At 57.5% G+C, this 11,490-nt stretch overlaps 1 protein-coding gene across 5 annotated transcripts in view; it reads right to left on the reverse strand.

Annotated features, from left to right (window-relative positions):
* Positions 1–10,490, reverse strand: part of FBXW4 (F-box and WD repeat domain containing 4) — a 47,545-nt gene extending 37,055 nt beyond the window's left edge. For all 5 annotated transcript variants that reach the window (XM_078855266.1, XM_078855265.1, XM_078855264.1 and 2 more), the window contains exons 1-3: positions 10,158–10,490; positions 1,286–1,381; positions 873–1,076 (exon numbers count right to left, since the gene is read on the reverse strand). In XM_078855266.1, the coding sequence (XP_078711392.1) occupies positions 873–1,076; positions 1,286–1,381; positions 10,158–10,471 (614 nt within the window). In that variant the 5' untranslated portion in view covers positions 10,472–10,490. The remainder of the gene's footprint in view (positions 1–872; positions 1,077–1,285; positions 1,382–10,157) is intronic.
* Between the last annotated feature and the right edge of the window lie 1,000 nt (positions 10,491–11,490).

Consider the following 11,490-nt stretch of genomic DNA (forward strand, 5'->3'; position numbering starts at 1 on the left):
GTCTACGTTTGTTCCGCTGCTCGGCGGTCTCCCTGTGATCTTCAGCGCAACAGTTTGTGCGTGTGTGATTAGCGGCTAATGGCACTGTGATTATCCAAATCAGTTTTGTCTCCTTGTTTGAATATAACCGCGGTGTTCGAGGCACCGTGCCACCGTGAGCGTCATCGTCATCGTCGTCGTTGTCGCGGGGCTCTTCCACTCGTGCGTAGACAGCCGTGGTGAGCCCCACTGATTGCGATCCAACAGCTGCTCCCTCTTCTTGACCATGTGCACAGTTCCAGGAGATTTCCCTTTTTTGGTACTGCCAAGGGCACAGTTAACTGGGATGTAGTCGTAGTAGTATTATTACTTTTTTTCTCCGGAGATGTACATCTCTATGTTAACTTCAATTAGCACGGTTGGCTACATACGGTGAGAACGAAGATCAATATACACACATATAACTTACTTACACTCGTGTTAAGATTCTGCACCTCATGCGTTCTGGTTCCACTCGCCCACTCACTGGCGGTTAGTCACCTCCCTCTCTCTCCTCTATTGCTGCTGCTGCCGTGGTTACCGCTCCCGCCAACTTCACTCGTAAAGTGCTCCACCCACGGACTGTTTAGCCTCACCCAAACTCTCTTCATCCACCACCACACTGCAGGTCGCAACAACTCAGTCACCCACTCACTCGCTCACTCGCTCCCTCGCCCACTCGCCGGTGGCGATTGTGGAGATGGTGGTGGTGGTGGTGGCGATTGTGGAGATGGTGGTGGTGGTGGTGGTGGTGGTGGCGGTGGTGGTGATTGTGGAGATGGTGGTGGTGGTGGCGATGGAGGTGGCGATTGTGGAGATGGTGGTGGTGGCGATGGGGGTGGTGGTGACGTCACCTGCCGCCACTAACGAGGTGTCCCCGGTTGATGACGAATTGGCAGACGTCGTCGCGGTGGCCGCGGTAGAGGCGCACGGGCCGGCGGTCGGGCCGCCCGCCGGCACCGCCGCGGCGCGCGTGCAGCCGCAGGGCGAGCACCTCCTCGGCCTGCGACACGAACAGCGCCGCACCGCCCTCCTCCAGCTGCAGCCAGGGCAGCAGGCTGCACGCGGCAGACACACGACCCTGCCGTGACGTGCGGCCAACGCACCATCACTGGGGCGCGTCACTCTTAGCTCGCAACTCAAACGTGGACGGCGCACGGGGGGCACGGCGGTGGGGGGGGAGGGTGGACGGGGGGGGTGGACGGGGGGGGTGGACGGCGGGGGGGGTGGACGGGGGGGGGTGGCGAGCTGGCGCCTGTGACCGTACTTGTGCCGCCAACGCAGCAGGGACTCGCGCTGGCACCGACCTCGCCGCCAGTTCTGGGAGACTCGGACTCTCTCCTTCAGCGGCATGCGCACGCACCTGGGGGCACGCACACACACACCGCCACGGGCAGAGGTGAGACGCACACCTGGAGACACACCTGGGGGACACGACAAAAACTTAGAGACAAGAAACACCTTGAGATAAGAGACACACCTGGAGACACAAGAGACACCTGGGGGATATGAGACATACGGGAAGAACACAAAAAAAATCAATGGTGGTGACGTCAGCATGGCAGCTGTGCCAGGTTAGGTGCACTTGAAGGCCACGTGAACAGGGCCCGCACAGAGCACACAGCGTGGCTCGCTGAGCCCACCACTGTGGAGTTCCTAACAGGAGCTCCATCACCAGGGCAGGGCCCTGGGGGGCAGAGGCAGGGGGGAGGGGGGCATCAAGGCCCGGGGTCGTGGCCGTGGGGTCGTGGCCGTGGGGTCGTGGCCGTGGGGTCGTGGCCGTGGGGTCGTGGCCGTGGGATCGTAGCCGTGGGGTCGTGGGTTGTGGGAGTTGTGTCGGTGAGGATGTGGCTGTGATTGTGACTATAGGGTTACAACTGTAGTGTTGCGGCCATGGGGTTGTGGAGTTGTGGGGTTGTGGCTTGAGGGGGTGGAATCCTTCCCTCGACGGCGCCCCCGCAGACCCAGTGCCCGGAGTTTACCGCGCGAGAGAATTCAGAGAAATGCGCGTTTCTGACGTTTTTAATTACGGCCAGGCTCATGTTAATCGCGTTCACGGCGCGCCACGATCTGACACAGAGGGCAGCGAGGCCTGAGAATGTTGGCTGTGCCAGGAATGAGACGGCGTCTGTTCAGGAATGACAGCCCAGATATAGCCAGAGCCATAGTCCTAACCACACAACCACGATCGCACAACCTCAATCCCACAGCCACATTCCCCATGGTGACAACAGTCATAACCACAACACCCATAACCACAACACCCATAACCACAACACCCATAGCCACAATCCCAACAGTGTGCATGGCTGGATGGGGAAATGTGTCTTGTGTCTTAGTGCCTTCATGCACTCTCTGTCTGCTTGTCTACCGGTCTGTCTGTGTGTATGTGTCTGTGTGTATGTGTCTGTGTGTCTGTGTGTCTGTGTGTATGTGTGTCTGTGTGTATGTGTGTCTGTGTGAATGTGTGTATGTGTGTCTGTGTGTGTCTGCCTATTCCATCTGATACAGATGCAATGGAAGGCTGAACGATGCCCAGGTGCAGTCGAGGAACAGCTCCCAACCATGTTGTGTGTGCTCATCTGCTAATTGCCACTCACTCTGAGAAGGAGTTGGAGACTCTGCTGCTGAAGCTGGAGAGTGTCACTAAGAGGTGGGGCCTTTCCATCAGCTCCACAAAAACAAAGCACTGCTTGGGTATTTTGTGCTATCAAATACTCTACCTCCATCAGCTCCCCATGAGTAATGGGGTAGTTGTGGAGAGAGAGTGGAGGAGTTCGCATACCTGGCCTGTGTGCTTATAACAGGCAGCAGAGGTCTCACTCAGTCAAACAGCATTCTTGTCATCGGCTGCGTAATGATGTTGTGTGGAAGCTGCCTTGCCCATCGCTCCACACGAACCTCTGGGTCTTCTTGGCCACAGTCACGCCCTCCCTTCTCTATGCTTGCAAAAGGTGGACCCCTTTAATGGAACATCTGCACCAGTGAGAAATATTCAGGCTAGCCTGCCTACGATCCATCCTGCTTTTGACCAGGCTGGATTGTGTGAGGATCTCACAAAACCTTTAAATATTTGTGCACAGTCCCATCACTGAACTCCTCCGGCAATCAAGGCAGCGTTGGCTGGGTCACGTAGCCTGCATCTTCAGCCACTGCATGCCCAAGCAGCTTTTGTTTGGTGGGATAGTGGGGGCTAAATGGGTGCGGCACGGGCTGGATAATACATGGTACAAGAGCATGTGAAGCTGAGTGGACTTGCCGATGACTGGTACCAGCAGTGTCAAGATTGGCTCTGTGGAGGAGGTTCGTGAAGGATGCTACGAGGCAGTTGGAGGCAGTCACCTTCCAGCAACAGCAGAGGGCAGAGAAGCGACGCTCACAACAATGAGCGGAGCACCGGGTGGATAAAACGCAGCAAACTGACACAGTGAGAAGTGCACGCGGTGCATCTTCCAGTCATCTCAGTCAACCCATAACACCTGGATCTGTCCCGTGACATCCTGTCAGCGAGCCTTCGACACGTCACCTGGCCTCAAATTGCACCGAGGCTGACACAAGCGCCGTGGTGACGTCACCGCTGCTTGCTGGCGAATGGCGGCTGTTGTCGTTGTTGTCGTTGTTTCTGTTGTCGCTGCTGCTGTGTCTACCTGTGTCTTTGCGTGCACAGGGAGATCACTGTCTCGAATATCGAACGTGCAAAGTAACCTGCGCAGGGCCCGGGCCCCCGGCCTCCAGCCCCCACACCTGCAGCCTCCGGCACGGTTCAAGGCAACGCGCAGCTGATAACATTCATCGGGACAAAATAACAGCGGCCCGTAAAAGGGAAACGATCGGGTGAATGTATAATAGCGTCTCGTATAAAAACCCTGAATAAGTCGTTCTGTATCAGCAATTAAACGGTAACCTTGAGACCGGGGTGCGCGCAGGCCCAACCCAGTCGCCATCGCCCTCCTCAGTCGTCACCCCGCGAGTGTCGTCACCCCGCGAGCGTCGTCCCTCGCGATCCGTGGCGAGCGCGTGCCCTGGGTGGCGTCGTGTGGGGGTGTCACGCCGACCGGAGCTCTGCGCCCTCCACCACCCAGCGCCCGTCGAACAGATCGAGTTGTGTCACTTGGAGAAACCCACCGCTTGATTTCGGGTTTCGAGGAGAGTGGGCTGTGGAGGAGCCCATGCCAGGATTGTCGATAGTACATTTGCTGGTTCGCTGGGAAAATCCCAAATTGCCTGGCGCGATCGTCATCGTCATTATCAACACAATCAAACCAATCATCATCGACAAGATCAACGTCATCATCATGATCAGAATCATGACGAGCAAACATCATCATAATCATCAACACAATCTTCGCTATCACAAGCATCATCATCACCATCAACACCATCACAATCATAAACATCATCACTATCACGGTCATAAACATCACTGTCATAAACATCATCAATATCACCGTCATAAACATCATCACTATCACTGTCATAAACACCACCACCACCATTCAGGATCGCGGTTCAACAATCGACTCCTGAACACATTATCTACTGCTGCTGCACTGGCATTACTGTACTATTATGATAGACTTTGATGATGATTATAGACTCTGATGATTATTAGTATCCGCTCTCCCTCTATGAAACGGGTTGCACATGCACCACGGGCGACAGTCGTGAACTCTTGAACGCATCGCTGACGTGACACATCCCGGGAATTACCGACAATCGGCAGGTCAGCGACACGCAAATGTTGCGTGACGAGACAAATGGGAATTATCCCAACGGCAGAGCGACAAGACGAGGGGCAGAGAGAGTGAGACACAGGACAAGCGAGAAGGACATGCGGACGAGGTGAGACACTTGTTTGTGCTGTCGAATCGCGACCTCCAAACGAGACGAGCTGTCAAACCGCTGGGGTGGTGAACGTGCTCTGCCAGACACAAAGACAAAGATCTCCCGTAAAGCCTCTCACAGACTGTAGGGGCAAGTGCTGTTAGCGAGCACCTATGAAGGCCGGAACGGTACACGAGGGGGTGGGTGGCCAAAACCACATCTGACCGCCTTTGTCTCCCCAGTGGCGATGTTTACACACCACACCGGGTACTTATTTGAGACTGAGTCGACCTAGGGGAGGCCCAGGACCGGTTCAGATAATCATCACTGGTGTTGGCCCTGAGAGGGAATCGAACTCGGGTCACCGGGTTCGTAGCGCAGCGCACTAACCGCTAGACTACCGCTCCCCCAGACACACACGCACACACGCGAGTACACACAAACACACGCACAGACGCACACACGCACAGACGCACACATGCACAGACGCACAGACGCGCACGCACACAGACGCACACAAAGATCCCCCCTAGAGCCTTAAAAGAGGCTGTTGGGGCAAGTACTGTTAGCGAGTAGCACCTAAGTCGCCCGGGACTGTGTACCTTTCTAGCGCAAAAGGCTCCCTCCGTGCACACAGACACGCAGAGCTAACCCCGCAGTCATACACTCCCAAGTGTCTCCTTCCTTCCTGAGCTCCCAGGTCCCCTGGGCCCCGTGACCTCCGTGACCCCCTGATTCCCGTGGGGGAAGGGGAGGCGGGAGGGGGCGTCACGCCGTGTCAGCGCCACACGCCCGGGCTCTTGACCCGTCCGGAGGAGTTTGACCCCCAACCCAGGCCACTACGGAATCGCTGATTGCTTCCCCTGCCAACTCCATCTCCCAATTTGTCGTCCCCACACTGTGATCGCAGAGCCGTGAAGCGGGAGGGAGGCCCTGTGACCCGAAGGGACCCGAGACCCCAATTTAAGAGGGAACCTGACACCCTGGCCTCAAAGGGACCTGGGACCCCCAATCTGAAGAGGGGACATGGAACCCCAATCTAAGTGTGGCCCGGGGGACGACAGCGTGAAAGGGCAGCTGTGACCCCAGCCCCAGCGGGAACCTGGGCCCCAGTCCACGAGGGGGCCTGAGAGGAGCCCGGGGTCCCACACGCCTGGGGCCCCGGGGGGGTCGCTCCACAACAGCACAGCCGGGCGGGGTACAATCCCACAAATTAATGACCACACTCTACTAATTACAGTACACCCTTAATTACCAATTAGCGGGGCTTTGATCTCTCACTGGATATGTTCCAGATCGCTGTGTAGACTGGACTAGGTAGGCACCTGACGAGCAGCAGCCCCAGCCATGGTGAGATATATCGTGGATGTGTGGAAATATTTTCACCGACCAAGACAGCCCGGGCTGAAATCAACCTCTGAAGTTACCCCCTCCACCCCCCCCAACTCTCGCTCTCCTCACCTATCTCCGACTCTCAACTCTCTCCTCTCACTCTTCATCTCACTCTACCCACCTCATCTCTCCGCCACGCCTCCCTCTCTCTCTCTCGATCTCCAGTTAGTAATTGCCAATTTCTACACAATCATCGCGCTCCAATCACCTGGTGCACAACCTTCACCGACGACGTGAGAGAGCCACACTGGCAGCGCCGCCGAGGTGTAAGCTCGGCCATTATGTTCCTGTTGATGAAGCCAATACGTAGAAGGAGGAGGTAGGGGCTGGTCTATGAACGGGGGGGGGGGGCACGGTGATTGAGAGTCGCAGGGGGAAGGGGTGGGGTGGAGGTTGCACCTGGGCCCCCAGTCACAGGGCGTTAACCGCTAATTGAAAAGGCAGGGTTAGGGTAGGGGGTCATGTTTGTTTTGGGGGGGTGAGGGGTTTGCCCCCCCACCCACCACAACACCTCCCGTGGGTCTTGCCTGGAGGCAGAGATGGAGAAAGATGAGAGAGAGGGAGGGGGGGAGACGAGAGGGGGGGAGGAGAGGGGGGGCTGGAAGAAGAGACAGGAAACAGAAGAGGAGGAAGAGGATGGAGAGAGGAGAGGGGAGCGTGGTGAGAATAGACGAGGGAGACGGTGACAACCAAGAGAGAAGCGAGGAGATACAGAGGGAGACAGGCGAGAGGTAAGAGCTTAAGTTCACCAAGGTCGGGTTGATGGCCCGGGATTATATAGCGGCACCCAGCATACCACATCAAGTCTACCCCTCTCTCACACGATGGCTACAGCTGCGAGTCACGTGCCACCTACTCCAGTCTACAGGGCAGCCGAGGCAAGTTCAGTGAGAAGCTAAGCCCTGGGAGAGAAGAATGCGAGCACAGAGAGGAGAGATCGACGGAGACTTTCGTCAAGAGGGGCAGAGGAAAGAGGGAGAGAGAGAGCGAGAGAGGTAGGAGAGAGGATGAGAGCGAGGAGAGTGGAGAGCAGGCAGGGGAGAGGAGCAAGTGGGCGAGGGAGAGCGGCAGGCAGAGAGAGGGGGCGAGGGAGATGGGGGGGAGAGAGGGGGGGGGGAAGGTGGGGGGGGGGAGAGGGCCCCGTGTCTGCGCCCCGGGGCCTCTCTCACGCCGAGGAGCGACGCGCTCCCGTGCGCGTCCCTCCTCACCTCCGCTGACCCATACCGCCCGCGGGGAGTTCCCACCGCCCGCGGGGGCCCCCACCCCCCCCCCCCGAGCCCCCACCCCCCCCCCCGGGCCCCCACCCCCGGGCCCCCACCCTGAGGCCCCTAAACCCGCTTGCCCATTAGTCAAGCTGTGAAGACTCGAGTGTTTGAAGTTAGTCGCATTAACCACATTTTTATTTTATTTTAGACCGAGTCGAACTGGGGGAGACCCAGGGCAGGTGAACACCGCTCGCCACGGATGTCGAACCCGGGTGGGCAGGAGGGGAGCGCTGTGCGCGAACCACGCCAACGCTCCCTCCACATATAGAAGCGTACAGCCGACGATACCCCGTATCGACTTGAGGAGACTGCTGGGGCAAGTGCTGTGAGCCTGCGTCTATGACAGTCGACAAGGCGCACGAGGGGTGGTGTGTGGCCAGCACCACGCACGGCCGCATTTGTCTCCTCAGTGCTGATGTTTACACACCGAACCAGGTACTCATTTAAGGCTGAGGTCCAGGACAGGTTCAAATATGCACCACTGTTTATTGGTAATAAATGGGAATCGAACTCTGGTCGATGAGTTCAAAGCGCAGCGCGCTAACCCCTGCGCCACCGCTTCCTCGTATACTCTATGAGGCACTCAAATACACACACAAAGATAAACATCCCCCTATACCCTTAATAGCCTGTTGGGGGGGGAGAAACACACCTACTCACGTGCTAAAACGTACACACACACACGTGTACACACAGTGGCACGCCAAGATTAGACTTGCACATCCGCTCGCTGCCACGTGTTCGCTGCCACGTGTTCCCCGCCATCGCTGTCTCATCGCCATCACATGTCCTCCACGCTCACCAGCAAAACAGAGCCATCGTGAGGCAGCAACATCACCCATCGCAAGAACCACCATCAGTACGCTCAGACACCATCACCAGGAGCAAGCCATCACCACGATGCTCCCATCACCATCACGATGAAACCGTCACTGTCACGATGATTTATCCCACCATCACTACCCTCGGTATAAGTCAAGCACCTCACCATGACCATCACCACGGATTTCCCTCCACCAACAACACAATTCCACCACAATCACCAAACCCCCCACCATTACCATCCCCACAACCCCATCACCAAACCCCTACCATCACCACCCCCCACCATCTCATCTCCAAACCCCGACCATCACCATAAACCGCACCATCACCACCCCCCCACCACCACCATCACCACCACCATCACCACACTAACTCCACCACCCCTCCATCACGGTCAGCGCGAGACCCCGCGGCGGCTGCGGCGACGGCTCGCAGCTGAGGAGGCCGCGTGGCGTTGCGGCGCGATGGATGCAATTGCCTCCCAGCGCAGATTTCATTTCACTTAATTACATAGAAACACACAAACACGGCCAACACACGGTAACAACGGGGCAGAGAGCCACGAGTCGGGGGGTCGGGGGGAGGCACCCGTGGTGCATCACCCCCCCCCCCCAACACTCATCATCACTGTGTTCCCACCATCACCCCCCTCCCCCCAATAATCACCATCCATCACGAATCTCCCAACCGTCATCCTCATCGCAATACCCCCACAGTGACTTGTTCCTCAAGCACACCGCCACGTGGCCCAGGTGTGGTGGCTCCTCGGATGGCACGTGTGATCAGCCCCCCCCCCCCGCCCCCCCTTAGTGTCAGAGGGGGTCTCGAAGCTCAGATCCCCTCCCCCCATTCTAAATTCTCAAGTCACGTGATGCACAAACTATTTGCAATGGTTAGATGTGGCTTGATCACGTGTTTTAGCAACCTCTGGACCTATTTTATTTAGTGTTTGGCATTCGTTCAAAGTGTGTTTAGCAATGATTGCGCAGTGCCTCCACCCTGAGTTTCTGTATATTCCCTCCCACTTTAAACTTTCGGTGGAGGGGGGGTGTACAAGCTCGAGGCAGGGGTTAGTGGATCACTTGTGAATCGTTTTCTCGGCGGCGAGGTGGTGGCCAGGAAGAGAGATGGGGGCTGTATTAACAGGTTGGATTTGTGAACCCGTATGTGTGGAACTGTCAGTGTTACAACAGCTCGATGCATCAATCATCTGGGGAGGATTTCTGGATATTGCGGCTTCCACGCGCAAATATTCAACCTCCTTAACGCCCACCTGCACTTAGATGGGAGACTGTCTGGAAACACCAGGTGTTTTGGCCTTAGGTTGTGAGGTGGACATGAGATGGCAGTACATATAAGATTGAATGATTCCCTGTGTGAGGCGCTTTGAGCTTTAACCCCTCGTATAGAGCGCGGTGCTGGGTTTTCTCCAGATCCTCCGATTGCCACACTCAGTCTCATTCATTCAACTGTCTAAGTATTCAAATGTAGCGGCAGGACCCTCCTGCAAACCAGCGTCTTGAGACTCCGTGAGGCTTTGCGGGGTGTAAACACGAGCCACTGTTGCGTGACACCGCGCACGGGAAACGCCGCGAGAATTCAGCAGCGCCGTCGACGAGCCCGAGCACGCGGTCGACTCCGCACCACGTGACCCACTCCGACGTCTCGCCGAGAGCCCGCCCACAGCGCCACGTGACGAGACCGACCCCGGCCCCTAAAGCCGCACGTGATCGCGCTGGACCAATGGCGCGAATCCCCGGGCAGAACCGGGGGTTGGGCGGCGAGAGGAACTCGGGGGGGGGGGGGGGCGCGGGGGGTCGCGTGGTTCCTCACCGGTCCGTGCCGTCGTCCATGATGCCCGTGTTGATGGCCATGCGCGCCACGCGCCTCCACACGCAGTCGCGGCCGCACAGGCGCCTCAACTTGCCGCTCGCCTGCGCCACGCGGCCGAGCGAGCGCGCGTCCAGGTAGGAGAGCAGGAGGAACACGATGTCGTCGGGCAGCTCCAGCAGCGACATGGGGCCCTCGCGGGCCCCCGCGGCGTCGCCCTCGCCTGGAATCGCGCCGTCCCGCGTCATCGCGTTGGCCGCCGGGCCGCGCATGCGAACAGGCATCGGCGAGGGCAGCCCCGCGGAGGCCACGCCCATTGCCAGGACCCCCAAGCGTGACCCCGCCCACTCTGCACAGCTCCGCCCCTCTCTATAAAGCCCCGCCCCCTCGCTCCGGCTCGCGTGCTCAGATTTAGCGTCAAACTGCGGGTGGAAGGAGCGGGGTGGGGGGTGCAGTGGGGGGGGTGGCGGGGGGGGTGTAGCAGTGGGGGGGGGGGTCGTTCAGTGACAGGGCCTTCCACTCGTAAACACAAAGTGGTGGTAACTTGGCTTTGCGTCGCGAACACAAAGATCCGTGTCATTGGGCGAGGGCCCACGTGGTGGTGGTGTTTATGCCAAAATTCGTTTCGTCAACCCTCCACCACCCGACTCACTTGAGGGGAAACGTGTTATTTCTTCCCACAGTTTGATCATAAAAAAACATCCCAAGAGCTAATGATGTTGGCGTGATGTTTATTGCTGTTGTTGTTCATTTGTTGATGTTTGCTTTTTCAACAATGCCAAACAAAGTGCGGCTTCGAGCCAGGCGTGGTCCTGCATGACACGCAAGCGTCTGTTTAAAGACTCGGGAGCCAAAACACTGAGTTTTAACCTTGATGAGATAAATAACAATAAATACACGGTGAGGTTGATCACTGAGGATCCCAAAACGACGACCCACTAGATTATATACCGACCTGATTGACGTTTTGGGTGGCATCTTATTGGGGCAAGCTCTGGAATGGTTTCGACTTCTGTTGAGGGCCCGTCGGCAACTGTCCCAGCCCATGGAACTGAAGGAGAGGCGATGCCCGTGAACTGTGGCACCTTCGCACGAATAAACAGCCTCCCGAGCACAGGGAAAATGCCGTGAACCACCCTGACCCAGACAACACCGACAGCTGAAGGGAGGAGGCCATGGGTCATGGGTTTAAGGGTCTGGCCACCCCAGATTGTAGCCATGAGGCACCATGTCTGTAGGGGACTGAAGCTGCCAACTCTCCGGACGCTGCCGCTGAACAAGAGAGAGAGACACGGAGAGGAACCGGCAAGGATGGTCCCCCGTGCCGCCACCACCA

The sequence above is a fragment of the Lampetra fluviatilis genome, chromosome 4 (genome assembly GCF_964198595.1).
Source record: "Lampetra fluviatilis chromosome 4, kcLamFluv1.1, whole genome shotgun sequence".
Classification (NCBI taxonomy): domain Eukaryota; kingdom Metazoa; phylum Chordata; class Hyperoartia; order Petromyzontiformes; family Petromyzontidae; genus Lampetra; species Lampetra fluviatilis.